This window comes from Numenius arquata, chromosome W (genome assembly GCF_964106895.1).
Source record: "Numenius arquata chromosome W, bNumArq3.hap1.1, whole genome shotgun sequence".
NCBI lineage: Eukaryota > Metazoa > Chordata > Aves > Charadriiformes > Scolopacidae > Numenius > Numenius arquata.
In genome coordinates, this window is record NC_133615.1 from 2,529,509 (window position 1) to 2,550,226 (window position 20,718).

The 20,718-nt window shown below is 42.8% G+C and overlaps 1 protein-coding gene across 1 annotated transcript; it reads right to left on the reverse strand.

Moving 5' to 3' along the window:
- Positions 1 to 3,252: 3,252 nt before the first annotated feature.
- On the reverse strand, positions 3,253 to 17,786 carry LOC141476686 (SKA complex subunit 1-like). The gene is made up of 6 exons (XM_074165494.1): positions 17,699 to 17,786; positions 16,678 to 16,802; positions 15,865 to 15,956; positions 14,138 to 14,275; positions 9,625 to 9,794; positions 3,253 to 3,401 (listed from the first exon to the last, which is right to left on the reverse strand). Exons 1-6 carry the CDS (start codon positions 17,784 to 17,786, stop codon positions 3,253 to 3,255), a joined length of 762 nt encoding a protein of 253 aa, XP_074021595.1.
- Between the last annotated feature and the right edge of the window lie 2,932 nt (positions 17,787 to 20,718).

Here is a 20,718-nt window from a genome sequence, read left to right on the forward strand (position 1 = left end):
CGAAGGCAAGTCCTGTCCTGAAAAGAACAGATCAAGGCTGCGGGAAGAAGGCTCCTCTTTCTCGTACATCAGGTAATTAAATTTGTGTTACCCTCAATTTTATTTCCTTGTTTTCAGAAGCTGAAATCTCAGAGAAGAGAAGCTGACGTTGGGAAGAGCGCAAGTTAGCACTGGAAAGCCGCAAGTTAGCTGTATTTTGGAGGAATATTACATTAAATCATCTGGCAGGACTGTTGGAAACACCGATATTTAGGGCTGTTGCCAATTGTAGGGCGATGAAAGATACGGGGAGCACTACCCAGAGAGAGAAATAAGTAAACATCCAGCAGAAGATAGTTATCTTTCGAGGCAACTCCTGGAGACGAACATTTTATCCCCAGAACCCTTTGGAAACACCAAAAAACCATTCGAAAGAGGACACAGGAACTCGCTGAGCACCTGGGACACCAGGGAGTTAAGATTTTCCATTTCAGCATGAACTTTTATTGAGGAGGAAAAGGTGGAAAGGTACAATAAACGACCGCAATCCATGGGGAGATTTCCTTGTGAGAAGGAAAAAGAAAGAAAACATAACGTTAGGACAAGGGATTAAAATAATGAGCGTATTTGTGAGAATTTGCCCGAGGGAAAATAGTTTAGAAAATTAAAAACTCCACAGTAACAGACCGAAAGCTGTTAACCGGCATCTAATTAATCGCAAACTGCAAATCCCCACAACAAAACATTACAAGGAATTACAGGCAGGAAAAAAAAAAAATTTAAATATTCATGCAGCAACCGAGCCTTAACCAGGCCAAAATAAGAAAAAAAAAGTAATAAAAACGCACCACAGTGATGATACCTGAAGAGAAAATGAAACAACTTTTGACAAAACTATCAGATCTTCACTAATAGCCAAAAAACCAAGGTTATGGTATATAATACCAGGTTTTGTTTTTCAATATCCAGCAAGAAGGCAATCTCCAGGATCCCAACCTCGACCTAAGTATAAAAACCCCTGTTGGCAACAAGTAGCCATTGGGCTGTGAACAGTCACCTCGCGTGCTGGCACAAGCGACGCTCGGCTGTTTTGGAAGCCCAGGTTAGTCTCTGGCTACAGTTTGCCGCTACAGCAGCTGTCAAAGGGCAGAATCGCTGCAAATCGTCCGATTTCTGCTGCTCTCGCTCTGTTCCAGCCTCTAAATCTGCTACTGAGGGTTCTGCGCCCGGCCAGAAGGTCCCACAGAGCGGCCGCAGCGGCGCGTTTCTTGCCCCTGGTGCGACACAGGACTTTCACGATCCAAAGTCCTGCCAATTTGAACAGTGAGGAATCGGACATTTTGAGAACAACACCTTTTAAACAATCATTAAGAGTCTCTCATCTTTCTTTGCTTATAATAATAATATTAGATACCTGTCTTAAATCTCATTTGCCCATCAACAGGTTCGTTTTTTATACTTAAACCTCTCCTTACAGCAAAGCGTTCACTTGGACGTGGCTTTTTGGGGTCCGTTTGAGGCTCTTTTTTTGTTTCTTCCCCACACTTATAAACTTAAAACCATATAATGACAGAGTAAACTGCAGAGGGAGAGAAGTCAACGTGCTGGAAATACTGAAATAGCCCCAACATCCAACAGACCAACCTCCCTCGAGGTTCACCGATGCAACGGGATCTACCGGTGCAAGCTGGAGAGCTGAGGAGTCAGATGGTCGGAGGAGAGCAGAAGAAAACAGAATTTAAGGCTGCTGGACTGTCTGGAACAAGTCACCTGGAAATGTTAAAAGCAAACATGAAATAAAAGGCAAAGCAGTTCAAATGAGGAGATTTCTTTTTATTAAATAGAAGGTTTGCGAGGCCTGAATCTTGAAAGTCTCTTCAGAGTACAGCAAGTTGGGCAAAACAAAACCAACCAAAAAAAAAAAGCACCAGCCAAAAAAAAAAAAGCACCAACCAAAAAAAAAACCACCAACCAAAAAAGGACTCGATGCTCCCAAACCTCTACACTTGATTTAATATAAAATAAGCTTTGCAAAAAATCCCAGATGGACTCAACTGACACCTATGGAAATTGATTTTGCACATCCTCCTATGTTGTGTGTTGAAATATATTCTAAAGTGATGCAGAGTAGAGATTTCAGCTCGGATTTCAACATCCCAGAGCAAAACCCCAAGGAAAAAAAACCAAATAAAAACCCAACCACCCCCCAAACGTAAAAAAAAAAAAAAAAGGGAATCTAGGATTATATAGCACTCACCAGGATCTCTTTATTGAGAAAGTTCAAAGTTCATTCAGGGCCTTTTGCTCATTAAATTGTCATTTTAACACCCACAGGGTACAAGAGGAGGTATTTTAGATTAGTTGTTAGGATACAATCAGATACAGGCTCACGGAAGAAAAAGACCACAGCTTTTCTTATCGAAACAGTTTTGATTACTTACAGAGTTGATATTTATCACGATAATTCTACTCTGGAACTTACTACACAAACAACCTTCTATATTCAACCTTCTAGGTCGAAAGCAACCTTCTATAGTAAAACCTGTGACGATTACGACCTGTATTTTCAACGCAAAAGTCAACGTTTTCACTTAAAAACCCCCACCGCTCCCCAGTTTCATTCTAACAGGTTGGTCCGAGGAAAAAAACGGACCGCATGATGAAGTATGAAAACCAGATGGCTAACAGAACCACCCATCATCATCAGTCTGGAAATGTTTAAACCACCTCAGATCTTCCTGTTCAAACGATGCATGAAACTCCAAAACACACAATTAGGATAAGAAGAAAAAAAAAAAAAAAGAAGAAGAAAAGAAAATCTGGAAATTGGTTTGAGGGATTAAAAAAAAAAAAAAGACTCAAATGTTTCCTTTGAGTAGCTCCAGAGTCTTAAACACAGTCTCCAACTCATAAACACAAAAGGAACATTATTAAACATGCTGAGAATTTAACTTTCAAGTGCTGACCCCAAAATGTGATTAAAACCGCCTGTGACCACAGGTGCGCCAATCCCGTTGCCGGTTTGCATTTGGAATTTACCAAAAGACAGTAGCTCCTCTCAAGTTTTCAAAACCAAACTCAAAATACTTCAAGGCCATTTGATATTCCCACTCCTAATTTCGGAGAGACGCCTGAAAAAACACTTCTTGGTCCTCACTACTGCCTTCTAGAAATTAAGAGAGCGGGGTAGGAACGTCCACACGTAGAATCTCTCTGCATCTCAAAATACTTCCAACCTTCCGTATCTTGGGTAAGAAGAACATGGAAAGCTCGTTAGCAGATGACGTAGCGGACAAGTCTTGAGCCACGAATTTCTCTCACTCTCTGGCAGTGGCGCAGGATATTGAGGATACTATGGAAACGCTTATCCACTTTCAGTTGAGTGAACTCTTTGATATCGGCCTCCACAATAAAAAATTGACCTGGAAAACAAACAATGATGTGGCTGTTACGTTGTAGGATACACTTAATATTCCAAAAGTAAAACTACAACCTCTTCGGAACAATCCCACACACTGATGAAAAAAAAATACAAATCACACTGTCTCAGAAATTTGGTTCTATTTCCTAAATTTGTCACCAGAAAGAAGAATTACTGACCTTCCCATGAAGTTCAACCACACTTCATCGTCCACAAGCCCCATTCAGTGAGCTCCAGCTGTTGCCAGCTGTGTCTACTAACATCTCTCACACCGTCCACGCTCCTCTATCAGGGTGTAAGGCCTGTAGGAGTCCAAAACACCACGCAGGAGCCAGATAGGATACAGATAGGATATGGTCCTGCATACATCAATCCACCATGCCCTTGATTGCCATCAGATTTGGAAAAGAATAATTCTTTGTTAATGAAGAAAATGCCAGGAAGATTATCCGCTTGGAACAGCATCCTCCCTGCGTCTCCTTAAGAAAATGGCATAGGAAGATCCTGCATCAGAGCTGGGAGGCCATCACTTCTTGTAGTTGATTAACTACTTCTAAAAGGAAATTCTCATTATCAAGAGCTTGTAAGAAATCAAGGCCTTGACTGGAGTTAACGCATTTAAAACGCCTGCAACAGAAGCCCAAGAGAAAGTCATAGAATCACAGAACTGTCAAGGTTGGAAGGAACCTTTCAGGTCATCTAGTCCAACCATCAACCCAACAATGACAAAACTATCACTAAACCATGTCTCTAAGCACTACGTCAACCTGGCTTTTAAATACCTCCAGGGATGGTGCCTCAACCACTTCCCTGGGCAGCCCATTCCAAGGCTTAATAACCCTTTCAGTGGAAAAATTGTTCCTAATATCCAATCTGAACCTCCCCTGGCGCAACTCGAGGCCATTTTCTCTTGTCCCATTGCCTGTTCCTTGGGAGAAGAGATCGACCCCCCCTGGCTACACCCTCCTTTCAGGGAGCTGTAGAGAGTGAGAAGGTCCCCTCAGCCTCATTTTCTCCAGGCTGAACACCCCCAGCTCCCTCAGCCGCTCCTCACAAGACTTCTGCTCCAGACACCTCACCAGTCACCACAAACAGGTAGACATGAGGAAGGAAGGAGCTATTCTAAGCACTCCGTAGCTATTTTCACTAGCTGTTATTTTATATTCAGCCTTTACACCCTGCTCAGATAGGAGATAATTACAGATCTAGTAAAATGACTGTACATTTAATACTTCCCATGACACGGCAGAAGGTTTTAACCACGTGTTTTCACAAAACCCTATGAATGAAAAGCAACCTGAAACCACGAACATGCTAATTAAGGTGTAAGAAATAACCAATTACCTTTAAGGAGAGTAAGTACAAGGAAATAACATTATTCTTCTGTAGTATCATGCTCCCAAGTCTTATGAGACAGAAATCACGAGGCTGGGAGATAATTCTAGCTTGGAAAAAAGAGGACAGGATTCTCCCTTTGAAGATACTCCCTCTTGAAGTAAGGCAGAGGCAGCATCATCTAAGATGGAGCATCTCTTCTTTCTATTAAATTATTGGAGAGTCCTTCCGGTTTAACCAAGGAGAAAGAGCCGAAGAACAACAGACCATGTTTTCCAACAGACTGGGCCATTTTAAGAGTTGGTGACACAGGTGTCTAATAGGAAGTAGAATCTTCCAGAGACAATAACTGTCAAAAACTGGAGGTTTTCCCCCAGCTGGGAACTATAGCGGAATTTCAGACTTTGCAACAATGCCAAATTCGCATACGGATGAGAAGCAGAAAGTCTGTCTACTAGGAAAAGAAAAAAAACCTGCGTTAACTGCTTAAAAATATACCTACAGTTGGATAGAGCCCATTTGCAATTTCCAGTAATAGGGCAACACCCCTAAATGGTGTTGGGAACCCAGGGATAATCCGTGTACTGGTTTTGCAGCCTGTTATATCTGGGGGAGCATCAGAACGTCCTGAATCCGTGCAGAACACGATTTCTTCTTACATTTGCCCAAAATTCAGGGCAGCAACATTCAGCGTAGCAGGATATCTATCGTTGACGGAAGAAACCAGAGCCGTCTGAAGGGCGGTGGTTTGGTTGGAAAGAGTAATTCCGTGAACTAAATAAGGAGCTGAACTAAGAGAATCACCTTTCTGGCTGGGAAGTTAACCCGATAAACCAGGCAGTGTCTTTTTCTCATCTCGAAATCGGAGGAAGACGTCAGCTGGCAATCAGCCCAGCCTGAGAAACTGTGGGAATCCTGAGAGGAGAGACTCTCGCAGCAGAAATTCGAGCAAACAAATCAATGCACGCACAACCTCATCCCGAAAAACGCAATGGATAAAGACATTTAATCATTTCGAGCCAGCCAGATAAGAACCCTCTGTCAACCTGCCAGACCTTTTTCTCTCGACTTTTTAGATGATTAATCACAACAAACAAAAACAAACCCAACCAAAAAAAAAAATAAAAATCTATCACACACACGCACTCAGATACTGAATGTCCTACTTTCCTAACTGAACTTCCCAGTGTAAGCAAGAAAATAAAGACTGTCTCTCAGGTACTCGAAAAGAAATTAAAAGACTTGATTTTTCAGACTTCAAAAAATAAAAATAAAAATACTACTTTCTGGCAGAAAATTATCTCTGATGACTTGTAGCTTTCTCAAGTTGTTACAGTGACATTCCAGGCCTGAAAGGGCCCTTCTGGTGTTTAGTCTCTCCCTCCTCTATAGCTATGGGCTCCAACTCCTCACTATCATCTTGAGGACAGTAACAGTTAAAGCAAAATGATACTGTAAATTAAAACAGATGAAGCAAGTATTTTAAGAAATCCCAGATTAATATGAGCCATTGTGAGACTGAAGAAAAACTTGTCTGGTAAAAAATGTCCAAGCTCAAATCAGCAGCCAGTCACATGAAGCAGACTAGCTTCATTTTATTGAAGTTCTTTATTATAAAGTCACAGAATCCCAGAATGATATGGGGTTGGAAGGGACCTCTGGAGATCATTGAGTCCAACCCCCTGCCAGAGCAGGTCCACCCACAGCAGGTCCCACAGGAACGTGTCCAGGCTGGGTTTGGAATGTCTCCAGAGAAGGAGACTCCACCACCTCCCTGGGCAGCCTCTTCCAGGGCTCTGCCACCCTCACAGGAAAGAAGTTCCTCCTCATGTTGAGGTGGAACTTCTTGTGTTCAAGTTTGTGCCCATTTCCTCTTGTCCTGTCCCTGGGCACCACTGAAAAAAGACTGGCCCCATCCTCCTGACACCCACCCTTGAAGTATTTATAGGCCTTGATCAGATCCCCCCTCAGGCTTCTCTTCTCCAGACTCAAAAGACCCAAGAAGTCCCTCAGCCTTTCCTCATCAGAGAGATGCTCCAGGCCCCTCAGCATCTTTGTAGCCCTCTGCTGTCCCCTCTCCAGCAGTTCCCTGTCCTTCTTGAACTGGGGAGCCCAGCACTGGACCCAGTGCTCCAGATGGGGCCTCCCCAGGGCAGAGCAGAGGGGGAGGATGACCTCCCTCCTCGACCTGCAGGTCACACTCTTCCTGATGCCCCCCAGGATGCCATTGGTCTTCTTGGCCACAAGGGCACATTGCTGGCTCGTGGTCCACCAGGACTCCCAGGTCTTTTTCCTCAGAGCTGCTCTCCAGCAGGTCACCCCCACCCTGTCCTGGTGCAGGGGGTTACTCCTCTCCAGGTGCAGCACCCTACACTTGCCTTGGTTGAAGTTCATCAGGTTCCTCTCTGCCCAACTCTCCAGCCTGTCCAGGTCTCGCAGTGTGGTGGCACAGCCTTCTGGTGTGTCAACCACCCCTCCCAGTTTTGTGTCATCATCAAAGTCCTTTACAACACTGACTTTCATGACACGTTTATCCTACAGGTCTCAAAATAAAAAGAATGAAAGAATGCCAGGTATGTCCATCACATCAGAATTCCTTCCCTACAGAAGAGATGCATGTAGAATCTAGAAGTTAGCGATGTTATCGCCATACCGTAAATATTGAGCGTCTTGACTGGCAACAAACCTAAAGGAAGGAAGAAAAAGTCCTATATTGTTATAAAGTGACCCTCTCCTTAGGGCAGAACGTCCTTGCATTCTGTCCAGGGGAAATATTCAGAGGCAGGTGCCAAGCTGTTGTCAGAAAAAGAGCTCTCTCTCTGCCAGACAGAAGAGAGTTTGCTCCCCGCTTTATGTCTGCGCTTGGAAACACAAGGGCATTCTAAGGACATCACCAAGCTGGACTACGTGCAGAACACCCCTCCAGGAATAATTACATGCTTGTTCTCAAAAGGAAAGGAATGTCAAAAAGGAGATTTTTTTAATATTAGAGATTTGCTGTGCCACGTATCTTTGAAAAAAAATAACCCGTAAGTACAATTTGCTTTTAAATTGAGAAAATGACATTTTGGTACATTTTCGTTCCCTCTATGCTTTTAAGAGGAGAAACCTTCTTAAGATTATCAGACAGCCCTGTCTCTTCCACAAAACCACTGCAGCATGACCGATTACCCAGATCTCCCAACTCCAGAACAAATTTTTAATGGTTCATGTCCGTTCTAGCTTAAAGAACTGAAAACCGAAATGCATAAATTGCTTTATCAAACTTGGGAGTTTCCAAAACTTGTAGCTATTCCAAATTAAACCTTTGGGCGCCCTATAAGTTTTTGCTACAACATACCATGAAAGCAACACGTTTTCAGTGAAAACATATAAAAAGTAACCAAATGAGTTATGGGAAAACTCTTCAGTCAAAACAATAAGGCTTGTTGTTAAACTATGGGAGTTTATCCAGAGGAGGCGACTGGGTTTTGTACTGACTCCACAGTTTTGTAGAGTAATAAGATCTTTATATTCCTCATGGCCTAGAAGCTGATCTGGAAATTAATCTCTTTTCTCTTCTCCTCCCCTTATGTCAAGAGAGAATCATAGAATTGTCCAGGTTGGAAGGGACCCTTAAAGGTCATCATCGAGTCCAACCATCAAACTAACTCTGATAAAAAACCACCACTAACCCATGTCCCTCAGCACCACGTCTGCCCGGCTTTTAAATACCTCCAGGGATGGTGACTCCACCACTTTCCTGGGCAGCCCGTTCCAAGGCTTGACAACCCTTTCCGTGAATATATTTTTCCTAATATCCATCCTAAACCTCCCCTGGTGCAACTTGAGGCCACTTCTTCTTGTCTCATCACCTGTTCCTTGGGAGAAGAGACCGACCCCCCCTGGCTACACCCTCCTTTCAGGGAGTTGGAGAGAGCGAGAAGGTCTCCCCTCAGCCTCCTTTTCTCCAGGATGAACACCCCCAGCTTCCTCAGCTGCTCCCCACAAGACTTGTGCTCCAGACCCCTCACCAGCTCCGTTGCCCTTCTCTGGACACGCTCCAGCCCCTCAAGGTCTTTTTTGTGGTAAGGCGCCCAAAACTGGACACGGCACTCGAGGTAGGGCCTCACCAGTGCCCAGGACAGGGGGATGATCACCTCCTGAGTCCTACTCAACACACTGTTCCTGACACAGGCCAGCATGCCGGTGGCCTTCTTGGCCACCTGGGCACACTGCTGGCTCATGTTCAGACAACATTTGACCAACACCCCCAGGTCCTTTTCCGCCAGGCACCTCCAGCCACTCTGCCCCAAGCCCGGAGTGTCCATGGGGTTGGTGTGACCCAAGTGCAGGACTCAGCACTTGGCCTTGATGAACCTCATCCCATTGGTCTCGGCCCATCCATCCAGCCTGTCCAGATCCCTCTGCAAAGCCTTTCTACCCTCCAGCAGGTCAACACTCCCACCCAACTTGGTGTTGTCTGCAACCAGAACCAAAGCTTTCATTGCTCCAGGCTGTCGAAGTGTTGTTCACCCTTATTCTGGACAGGAATTCTTTAGGGCCAAATCTGATTTAGGCTGTGGCACCACGTGCTGAGGAGGAAGGGAAAGCCCTGCTAAGTCTACAGATTTAATTTCCCCTGCCTGTTCTCTGTCTGAGAACAAACAACAACAAGTTTTCTAAAATGTTTTCAAGACCGATGGTTTTAAACTCTTCCGCGGGTTAAACCATTCCACCAGAGTGTCTGGACAGACTATTTTCTGACAGTAAGATGCTACAAGTTACACTACAACACGAAAAGCACATGGTAGCATTAATCATTCAGTATTTTGCCCGGTATTTTTATACTTGTGCTGCAATATCCAAATGCTATGAGTTTGGTACTAACAAATATAACAAAATAATACCTTTCGTATCCTTAGTTTCTTCTTCCAGGTACCTGTGGTAGAGATTTCTGACGGCTGCATTCATAGATTTCAAAGGTTGATGCAGGATCTTGTATTTGCCCACCACAGCCTTGTTCATTTCTTGAACAACCGCATTAATCTGATCATACGTTAAACGACCTTTCATATACCTACGGATAAAAATAAAAACCAGTAAGCAGAAAGTCACAAACGAAGTTCCGTGTTTATTTTTCTCTTTCATCGGCCTTAATTGAACACGTTATTCCCAGTTAGAAGCAGTTGCTTCTGCTTTGTGTTAATGAATAAACGCAGGAGTTAATTCTCTTCATTTCCTTGTCTGTTTAATAATGTTGAAGAGGCAGAAAGATGAAACATTAAAAAGCTAAATTAAGAAGTAAAAAATTATCCAGTGCTTAAGCTGTAAGGAGCTTTTCAAAATTGAATAAAGGTTGCTTTTATAGCATACCACTTAAACTACAAACGCAAAAAACCAAGCAACTTTACAGAAAACATAAGCCAAAACTGAAATTAAATATTTCTGTCTAAGAGTGCAATTTATTTTTATATTATAATCCTAAATAACCTGTATTTGATCTTCCAGCCGTTCCTTGGGTTCTTTTTTTTTTTGAAGAAATACCAGTTTTGTGTTGTTTTCTGTATTTTATTGAGCTGTACAGACACAGTTCTGCACTCCCAACATCCCTTTCTGAACTTTCCGAGCGTTTCATAAAACTGGTACTAAAATAATAAGATCTGTTGAGAACAGCCCGGAGGTACAGGAAGCTCAGAAGATAAAAACAAAGCGATGTGGAAATATTAGAACACTGGAATATTTGCAAATAAGGCTATTCAGCATTTACAGACGTAAAGGCACGCGTTCAAGGAAAAAGGAAACGTGCTACAAACTGAGAAACCATTATGTAAAAATGAAATTTGAAACTCATAGGACAAGCATGAAGCTAAATACAAAACAAAACCCCAGAAAACACTGCAGTAAAAGCCAGGGCAACCTTGCAATTTGAAATATCCCGTGATGACTATTCAGTCTCTCCACCAAACCCAAACTTGGCCATTTGCGTTTGGTTCAGTATCAGTTTGGAGATGCGTGGAACTGAGAAAAGCCGTATAATTCATTTTAAGAATGAATGGGGTTCAGGATGGTGAACCATCAGGTGGCTAAAACCTGTAGGACAAGAAGACTGAAAAGATCAAGGAACAGGAAATTCTTCCCTCCTTTTAATCTGAATGAAAAACCTCAATCTTAGGAAAACATACAAAGGATTTAAAGCACAAGCAGCTAATCAATTACAAATTCAATATTCCAAGCCAGAACACTGGCAACTAAAAATAAGGGCTGGCTGTAGAATTTAATCATGGCCAGTCCCTGCCAGGGAGACAGGTCTGCATGGGATGTGTCACAACTCCTGAAATCAAAGCAATTGCTCTCATTTCAGAATGAATTCCTACCAAGTTATTTGTAGCCGGTTTTCAACTTCCTTGATACTTCGATTAATCCAGATTCAAAGCAGGAGGGTGCAGCCATTTTTATAAAAACACTCTACATGGCACAAATCACATCTTTTCAAATAAAAGCAGGTCTATCACCCCTGAAATGCAGTCACGCTCGGCTTATATAGCCCTTACAAGGCACTTACATAGGGCTTAGCCTATATAAATTAACTATTTATTGCTCTATCTGCATCCCTTTGCCTGTTTATAGTCATGGGGGAATGTGCAGAGCTACGAAGGTTAAAGCCAGAGGTATAAAATACCTATATTTAAGTTCCAGTGCTCCCAGTATCAATAGAGATATAGTGGATACACTCAATAAAGCCAAGAGATACCTCAGCAGTGGGGGTACTCAGGGAGCGTTGGGACACCTGTGTCACAGACACATAAATGCAGGAGCCTTAAACTGAAACCACGTTAGCTCAAAAGCAACTGGAATTTTTCTTCTGTGCCCAACTTTAAGGATCATAAAAACTCCAGCTGTTCCACAGTCTTCTCGTGTTTCTATCCAGCCGTGGCCAGCAAACCCATAAATACTGACATTTATTTCAGTCCATACATACACTAATATAAAAATACAAAGTCGAGGCGTTCCACATTCATCTGTTTAATTTAGATTTAAAATAACTTTAAAATCTGCTTCACTATACCAAAAGGAAAAACATTCAAAACTCTTTTTAAAATTAAAAAAAAAAAAAAAAGAGTGACCCAATTTTTTTTTTTTTAATCCACAGAAGACCTTTTCAAAACCTTTTCTTTTCCATAGGTATGAAAACCAAAGCACAGCGCTGTGGCCTTCAAAGAAAATAACAACATCAATATATCGCATATATACCACTGGAAAAAGAGATAAATCTCCTAATGGGCCAACTCTGCTCTCTCAAAAAAGCTTAGGCTAAAAGAAACATACATTCCCCCAGGTTACCATTTTCTGAGACTTTCGAGTTATAACGAATGCGCAGATTCTAAAAATATCTCAAGCGGTAAGAATTTGAGAGACAGAATAAAGCAAGCGTTTCCCTTTGCCTTGAATTCAAAGTTAACCGAGACATCTCCTGCGCCATTTCCTTTTTCTTCCTCCCAAAAGTGTCTTTCTACAAAGCATCTGAAGGCTCAGATAATTTGCAAGCTTCTCACTGCGTGAGAATATTCTATTTGATCGAGGTGCTCCGTATCCACGCCTTAACGAGGCATGTACCTTGGTTAAATACCTGCTGCAAAGCTCTAAAAATCCAAAGTCACCGAGGAATGCGTATCCCTTTTAGTGCCCTAACGATGCACAAAGTGGGTGAAAACCTCCTAGATTTTTTCCAGTTAAAATCTACCACTTCTGTGGTAGGAAGGGAGAGAGGAACGAGACTCTTGGCAGATGGGAACCCCAGGGTAACCCAGCTGGTTTGGGAATTGCACACATATGGGATGCATACGCACGATTGTGCTTTATTAAAGCATAGGCACAGCCCTGGGCGAGCGCAGCCACGCGGCTGCAGGCCCGGAGCTGCATAAAAAACACACCAGCATCCCTTGTTACTGTCACCAGAAGGTATAAAGAGATCCCGCATCAGAACCTGAGAACTGGGATATGATCCTAATTCTCATTCTTCTCAGACAAAATCTTATTCGTGAGAAAATTTGGGTCCCAAACATTTGCTGTTTAGATTTGATTAAATAATATGTGGAACTGCAATCTTAGCTGACTCCCCCCAATCTTGTATTACAACACTGCCAGGCAACAGGAAAAAACACTTATCTAATAGATCTATTTAAATTCATGTAAACCTTCCTCCAAAGAACAAACACGCTTTTTTCCATCTGAATAATTTTTCCATCTGTCTCCATTCTCCCCACCTGCAAACAACAGTGGAAAACCTTCCACTTTCAAGGATAACACTTCCAGAGGTTATCAGGGTAGATCATTTTAACTGGAGGTTAAAATAACATTTGGCTGGAATGGTGTCTACTTCTCTTGTCTTAGCAGAGATAAAGAGCAAAAATTCCCATTTTTGCTCCAGCAAAAAAAAAAAAAAGCGCTCCAGCTTTTACCTTTCTAAAATTTTATCTGGAGAGAAGAACCTAAGGGAGAAAATCCACAAAATAGAGATGATCTACAGAATGAAGATACCAGGTAAAGGCACTTTTAAGAAGTAAGCAAAAAGAGTTCTTTATTATTAGCTCAACATTCAGGCTCCTTCATTTTTTGGATTGAGCAATTTCATGGAAAAAATATGGACATTTGAAAGCCTCAAGTAAAACTCAAAAAAAAAATAATAATATTCTTATTGAAACAAGTGTTGTCAGGAAACACACTGAATCTAGAGTCTAGGTAACAATTTAGCCTCAGGCACCAACATAATTTTCTTGTTTTAGCAGAAATATTTGCCATTTAAGAAAAGTTATTCCTACGTGACAGACTTCAGAGAAGGATATCCATTAATCAGGTCCTGATGGTAGGGGGGAAAAAAACCCACAGCTTTCTATTCTAGAAATTTGGGAGATTTCAGTGGGAGGTGTTTTTGCATTTAACAAGTCTGATTTCTTTTCCCATCTCAAAAACCAGATTGATTATTCAAGACCTAAAGTTTTCAGAAACCAATAGCTAGGTGAAACAAAACCAGCATTTTAAATTATTTTTCTTTTTAAGTGCAACCATACCTTTCGTCTGAGATTATGGCTCTTTTTTCTTTTTTTAAATGTCAGTTCTCGAAACAAGAAGAGAACCCATCTATTAGCTAATATATTTCTGTTCATAAATTAAAGCGACTTTCGAGATAAGAGGTTTGGGGTTTAACTGATTAGTTCTGATCTTCCCGACACATACATAAAAAAGAACCTAATTAGCTCTATTAATTTCATTTTCAGGTTTGCTGGTATTGCATATAAACTATTTGGAGCGATCACCATCATGTCTCTGTCAGTCTCAGTTCTGCAAGAGCTCGCTTTCCCAAACCTCCGTTTGCCACCCAGATTGGCAGGGCAGGGGCTAAGAAAAGCCGTGTTTACTTACGCAGGAACACTTTCAAATTCTTCGGCAGTGATTAAGGGTGCTTCTTTAATAAGTCGTGGCTCTTTTGTAGGTTTCTTCGCACATTCGGGTTCGACAACTTTTGTTTGGTCTTCACGTTTCACAGTTAGCCCAGCGACGCTGTAAAATGAATGAATATTAAGTGTATAAATAGCAGATAAGCAGAGTAAGGAGAATACCATCATATTCTCAAGTCTGCTTGCTCACAGACCTAAGATCCAACCCATCTGTTCAGAAGGCTGGATGAACACAATCCACCCTCTCGCCTGAAAGAAAGAAAAATAAATAAAGCAAGCCCGCTCCGTTTCAAATCGCATACTTTTCGCCGACTTCATTATAGCTCTTCATTTCTCAGGTGAATTGGAAAGGGTCCAAAGGCAGCCCAGAGCAGTTAAGAATTCAACGTACCGTTACCTTTCACAGAACACGAGGGCCTCGCTTTTTAATCAGATGAACCAGAGCACAGAGCTGCAGCCTAACGGGCAGATTTGAAATACTTCACAGCTCTTTGAAACAAGTTCAAATCTTGGGAAGCCTGACTCATCAATTAATCTTTTTCAAGCAAAGAAATTCAACACCATCCTGCAAGCTGGGATTTTTTAATTTTTAATATTTTTTTTTTAGGCAAGATCCCCAAAGCTGAGGAATTTCCTGCTTTGAGTTAGTATCGGAGCGTTATTTTTATATATTAATGCTTCCTTCAAACCCTCAGCTTAGAGCCTCAAACGCCGAGTTACTTGCCGACCACCCACCTAACTGTAGGAGGACAGCAAAGAGGATGGCCAAATTCATTGTCATCTGAATACAAGGACATTATTGGGATGCGCAAGGTAAATAACTAAAGCCGTACGGAGCTGACCCGTCACAAAGAACTGATCCTCTGCTTTGATCAAACCGTTCCACAAGAAGAGATCTTTGCTTGAGGTGGGGCCTTACAGTCAGCGAAGGGCACAGCAGTTGACCCCAAGGCTGGGATTTGATGTGACACCCCTGAACCCAGTGTCTCGCTTCCCAAGGAAGACGACTGCAGTGCGGAGGACAACTAGTGCCACCTGCTGGGCTCCCAAGCTGTCTTAGAAACCTTCTGAATAACAGCTATTGTTTCACAGACTTGTGTCTCGTTCTCTTTTGTGAGCTACTTTATTCTGAACAGCTTCTCGGTGTAGCCCTCTCAAAGGCAGGTGGATGTCATTGCTAGTTAAAATAAACGCCAGGCTGCTGCAGGAAAAAGAAGAATAAAAATACCACCACCATAATTCAAATCCCCACAGAAAGACGATTGGGTTAAAGGATTTTTATTTTTTTTTAAATTATATTTGGAAGGGCAGCGTTGAACTTCAGTTCTAGCGTCCCAGCATTTGGATCACTAACCCACCCTTCAATCCTTAGGAGCTGCAACTCTCAGATCAGTGTGTTTGCGACTCTAAAGCAAGGAATGCTCAGATTTATCCAAAAACTAGCTTTTTACTATAACGTCACACCTGCCACCAGAAGCTGCCATCTGAACAACTCGGTATTTTTATAGGTTTTACCCGAGGGATTTGTTAGGGTGCTAGCACAAGCCTGGTGGCGAATAGTCAAGAGCAAACTCCAAGAATCAATACATTTAACAACCCTGGCACCCAAAATTTCTGTAAAATACAGGAAAAAGAGTGGAACTGTAGAGTGCCAGGAGCAGACCCACACCTCCGTACTCATGTGCCACCTACCAGCTCCGAGTCGGTTTAGGCAGATGAGGAGGAATGTTTTCACGGAGGTGCTGTACTTCGGTTTGGTCTCTCTCCACAGACTTCTGGAGCTCCTGAAAATAACGTTAGACTTCATCAGAAATCTGAAACTTAATGCCAAGCAAGTAAAATCAGTTTGCTGTTAGGTCAATGCTAAAATATTCTTTTAACTTAAGAGGTGTTGTTTGCTCTCTCCCCATCATCTTACCTTTTTACCCTCTAATTTCCCCAAGAGCAACTACCAAGGCTTTGAAAAACAAAGCTAAGAGTGAGAAAACATAACCATGTCTGTCTTTGTCCTCAAAGCATCAGAGAAATTTGAGTGGGCAAGAAATAAATCTGTAACAATATACCCAAGCAGGTTCCGGGTGGTGGTGATGAAGAGATACTACAGGAAACTCATCTACATTCCCCAAACAACACTTTCACAACAGACTTGGCACATAAAAGCACTGCTAACACACACACTAAACCAACAGATAAATATTCCAATTAAATAGGTTTCATAGCTATTGCAAGGACGTAAAAATAGAACTGCTCTTTAGATTGCAGTATCTATTATGATAAAGACATGCTTTGAATGTATAAACGTTGAAAAACAGATATTTTAGTGTTCACTAGGCTGGAGAGCTGCTTAATAAACCGCCAGAAAGCCTGTTGCCAGTCCCAGTTTCACTTGTAAGCACGTGCATCCAAACATATCACTTAGGATCTAGAAAAGAACTACCACGCAGTCATCAAAGATTCCTTTGAATCTTTCAGTATTTTATGAACGGGGTGGGGGGGGAAGATTACCTTCAGCATATTCTTCAGTTTTTCATGCTGTTGAACTTCCACTTCCATTTTATTCAGGAGATCATGCAAGAGAACCATCTCCTGTCCTATTTTAGAGAGCATAGATTTGAGGGATGGTTCTTGACCTGTCAAAGAGAGAACGTTAAGCAAAAAAGCCAAAACACCTCCCACACAAACCCAAAATCCCATTTCTTTCCCCCTCCACAAGCAGTGATTATCTGTCACTCTATGGTCCCCAGCCACCATATCTTCCCAGGAGAAGCAGCAAGTTTTGCTGGTCAAACAGCCAATCTCCTACTCCATAGAGCTAACAGAGTTCAAAGCTGCTGTAGGAATAAAGGTCCCTCTCCAGCACAAGGCTGGAAAGTGCTGAGCTGTACCCACTACCGTTGCAGGAGGAGGACACAGCTTTTAAACGCAGCCTGGCTTCCACAACTCAGCACCATTTTCTAATTCACGATCTCCCTCTGAGTAGGGTTACAGCTCCTCTTCAAACAGGAGGTAAAACCTAGATGACCCCTTCTATCATCCTCTGTAACCTCTATTTGTGCCTAGTAGAAGATAAGACACGAATCTAAAACATTCAGATCAATTTCAGTACCTCATTTTAAATAAATTTGTTACCCACTGCGTGTTTACATCACAGCCAGGAACTCCTGAAATGCTAGGACAAAACACCTGTATAAACCTCCCATCAGTGCCTTTGCACATTTTTGTAATTAGGCTTAACATACTCGTCAAAATATTTTTTCTTCTCCCATATGGAGCTTTCCCCACCAAATATTTAGAATATAGGGTGCATTTAGCCCCCTGTCTCCAAGGCCCTCAGAGGAGCATTCCCTCACTTAGCTCACATTCTCTGCTTGGTACATGGTTCCCTGATAATGGTCTAATTTTGCCATCCCTGCTCCCTTTTGTTTGTTGTTATTCTCTTTGTTTTACTTGATTTCCACTTACGTTCCTTGTCTAATTAAAACACTTCCATTTTCCACAAGGAGGTGCAACCTGAAATTTCTTTTACCTATGTTTCTTAACTGAAGAGTCTTCTTAATAGTTGAAATCTTCAAGTTGATGTGAAAGCTTAAATCTTCCAGGGCTGAGGACGCCATATTCCTCTGTTATCCCACTGAGGGGAAATAAAGAAGAATGCAGTAATTTAAAAAAGACCTAAGTTGTGAACATTAAGCACACAAGCAGAATTTTAAAAAAGACCCTGATCTGTCAAAGGAGCAAAGAGAACATAAATGAATCCCAAAATGCTACGGGGTTGGAAGGGACCTCTGGAGATCATCTCCTCCAACCCCCCTCCCAAAGCAGGTTCACCCAGAGCAGGTCCCACAGGAACATGTCCAGGTGGGGTTTGAATGTCTCCAGAGAAGGAGACTCCACCACCTCCCTGGGCAGCCTCTTCCAGGGCTCTGCCACCCTCACCACAAAGAAGTTCCTCCTCATGGTTAGGTGGAAATTCTTATGTTCAAGTTTGTGCCCATTCCCTCTTGTCCTGTCCCTGGGCACCACTGGAAAAAGACTGGCCCCATCCTCCTGACACCCACCCTTGAAGTATTTATAGACATCAATCAGATCCCCCCCTCAGGCTTCTATTCTCCAGACTAAAAAGACCCAAGTCCCTCAGCCCCTCCTCATCAGAGAGATGTTCTAGTCCCCTCATCATCTTTGTAGCCCTCTGCTGTCCCCTCTCCAGCAGTTGCCTGTCCTTCTTGAACTGGGGAGCCCAGAACTGGACACAGTGCTCCAGATGAAGCAGTAAACGTAGTAAGCACTTTTTATTTCACTAATTGGAAACAGGAGGGGAAGCACAAAGTGACTGACACTAGACAAGACCAAGCAATTTTCCTGAGCTCTGGAGATAAGTGCAGTGTAATATCAGTGTAACGATTTCTTATGAAACCAGATATGTATTATATTAAGGTATTTGCTCCTAAAGGAGTTGGAAATTTACTGCAATAAAACAAGAAATAGCTGATTTATATAAAGCAGCGCTATAAGGTGCTCTCAGGGAGACTGCATCGGATGATCAATAATTAAGAAGGTGGGTTTGGTGCTTTTTTAAAAAGTATTTAAACAAAAGAAAGCACGCACTTGCTTGCTAGCAGAGTATGGAGGCACAAAAAATAGCATTATATACCGGCTACTCTTAATCAAGCGTACTTATTAACTGTATTATAGAAAATAACTGATAAAACGTTGCTAAAGTGCATCTCCCCCAGCCGCTGCGTAACAAACCTCCATTCAACGCTATTGCCCGCCCACCCTTGGGCCTGCAGCGCCCACACGGCTACCTCCCCCCTGAAAACGAAGCTTTTATTTCGCTTTTCGTTTAAAAACACCACGAACCAGCACGCTGGCTGAATCAGTCATTAGAGACGTGCCGGCTTCCACACCTGAGGAGAAACCGTTACAAAACCCCACCCGCCCTCCATTTTACCTCACGTCCTGCTCCAACACCCGCCTTCCTTCCTTCCCTCGACCGTCCCGCTCTCACCGCTGCTACGGAGGCCGCAGACCGGCTCCCCTCGGGGCGCTGAGGAGGAGCAGGGGGTTCCCCGGAGAAGGAGCAGTGGGTCCCCGGCGAGGATCCCGACCGTCCCCGACCGTTCAAACCCGCCGCCCTTTCGCCGAGCGGCGGCGCCGCGCATGCGCGGGAGGCGGCGCTGAGGCGGCGGGCGGGGGAAGGCGGGAAGCGCTGAGGGGACGGGCCCGGCCCCTTCAGGAACCGGGCTTCCACCGAGGGGGAAAAAAAAACGAAACAAACTCAAAAACAAAAGAACAACCCCAGAGCCTTGGTTAATTGGTTACATAAATTAAGTTTATTGCGACGTTCGACAGAAGACAAAGCCCTCGTTAAAAAGTAAGTCGGTTTTCAACATCTACATAGACACGCTGGTATGTCTCCTATAGAACATCATCACCCATTGCTTTCTTTTCTCTGGGGGCAAAAGGGAAAAAGAAAAAAACAAAACAAACCAAAAATAACACCAAACATTTACGCCAAACTCCTTTTCTTCTAATTAGCTACAGATATAAAAGTTTATTGCTAAGGCTAGGACTGCTTATCTCTCTCCAAAGAAAAAATAAGCAAAAACTCTGTTGCTTTATCCCAATTCCCTAACTAAGAATAGCTCATGGTTCCCTCCCCAACTCGAAAAACAACCAAAAAAAAAAAAAAAAACCAACCAAAACCCTAAAGAACTGAAAACCAGATTAACATACAAATGTGTTAAGGAAGGAGCATTTTTAAAGCAATTTCAGTGCAACCCAAGAAGCCACTGCATTCAGCAGACCTTTAAGGGGAAAGGAAAATTAGCAAAGGAGGAGTTGTGTGACACCACCAGACAACAGGTTATGGATGGTTTTATCATTTTTAGGGGTGACAAGAGCCTCAGTGGGGCAGGGAGAGCGGCAGGAACCCCTCCATCGTCCCCCGCCTGCAGAAGCCCACCGAGCCAAGGCCTCCTGCCCCGCCATCTTCCCGCCTGCCTTTGTCCCAGTAACTCCTGAGAACTCGACACTGAACGGACAGACATAGTCTTGCCTTTTAGACAAACCATAGAAACATCAGTAAAAGGAGAGGAAAAAAAAAAAAAATGTCAAAAGCGCTGCTTCATAAGCAATTTTTAATGTTAAATAATAATAACTAAAAAAAAAAGGGGGACAAAAAACCCAAGCCAAAGAGAGCCATCCTGAGCACAAAAGCTCAAAACACACGTCCCCTCCTAACCTGGGATTGTTCACATTTGCTAGCTGCTTCAAAATAACAACCCAAATGTCTGTTCTAGACTTTAAACACGGGGTTGTCTTGCACTAACAACCTCTGCAGTAAACTGAATTACAACATAAGACCATAGGGAGGAGGAAGAAACCCATAGAAACACCATCAGATATAAAGAAAACGTACTCTAACTCCCCATGCTTACGAAGACTATTTGAACCTGGCATTCAAAAGTTCCTTTTGCTGTTTAACCACACTGTGGGAATCATCTGATGTTTGTGCAGACAGCTGAAACCCCTCCTGCGGTCTCA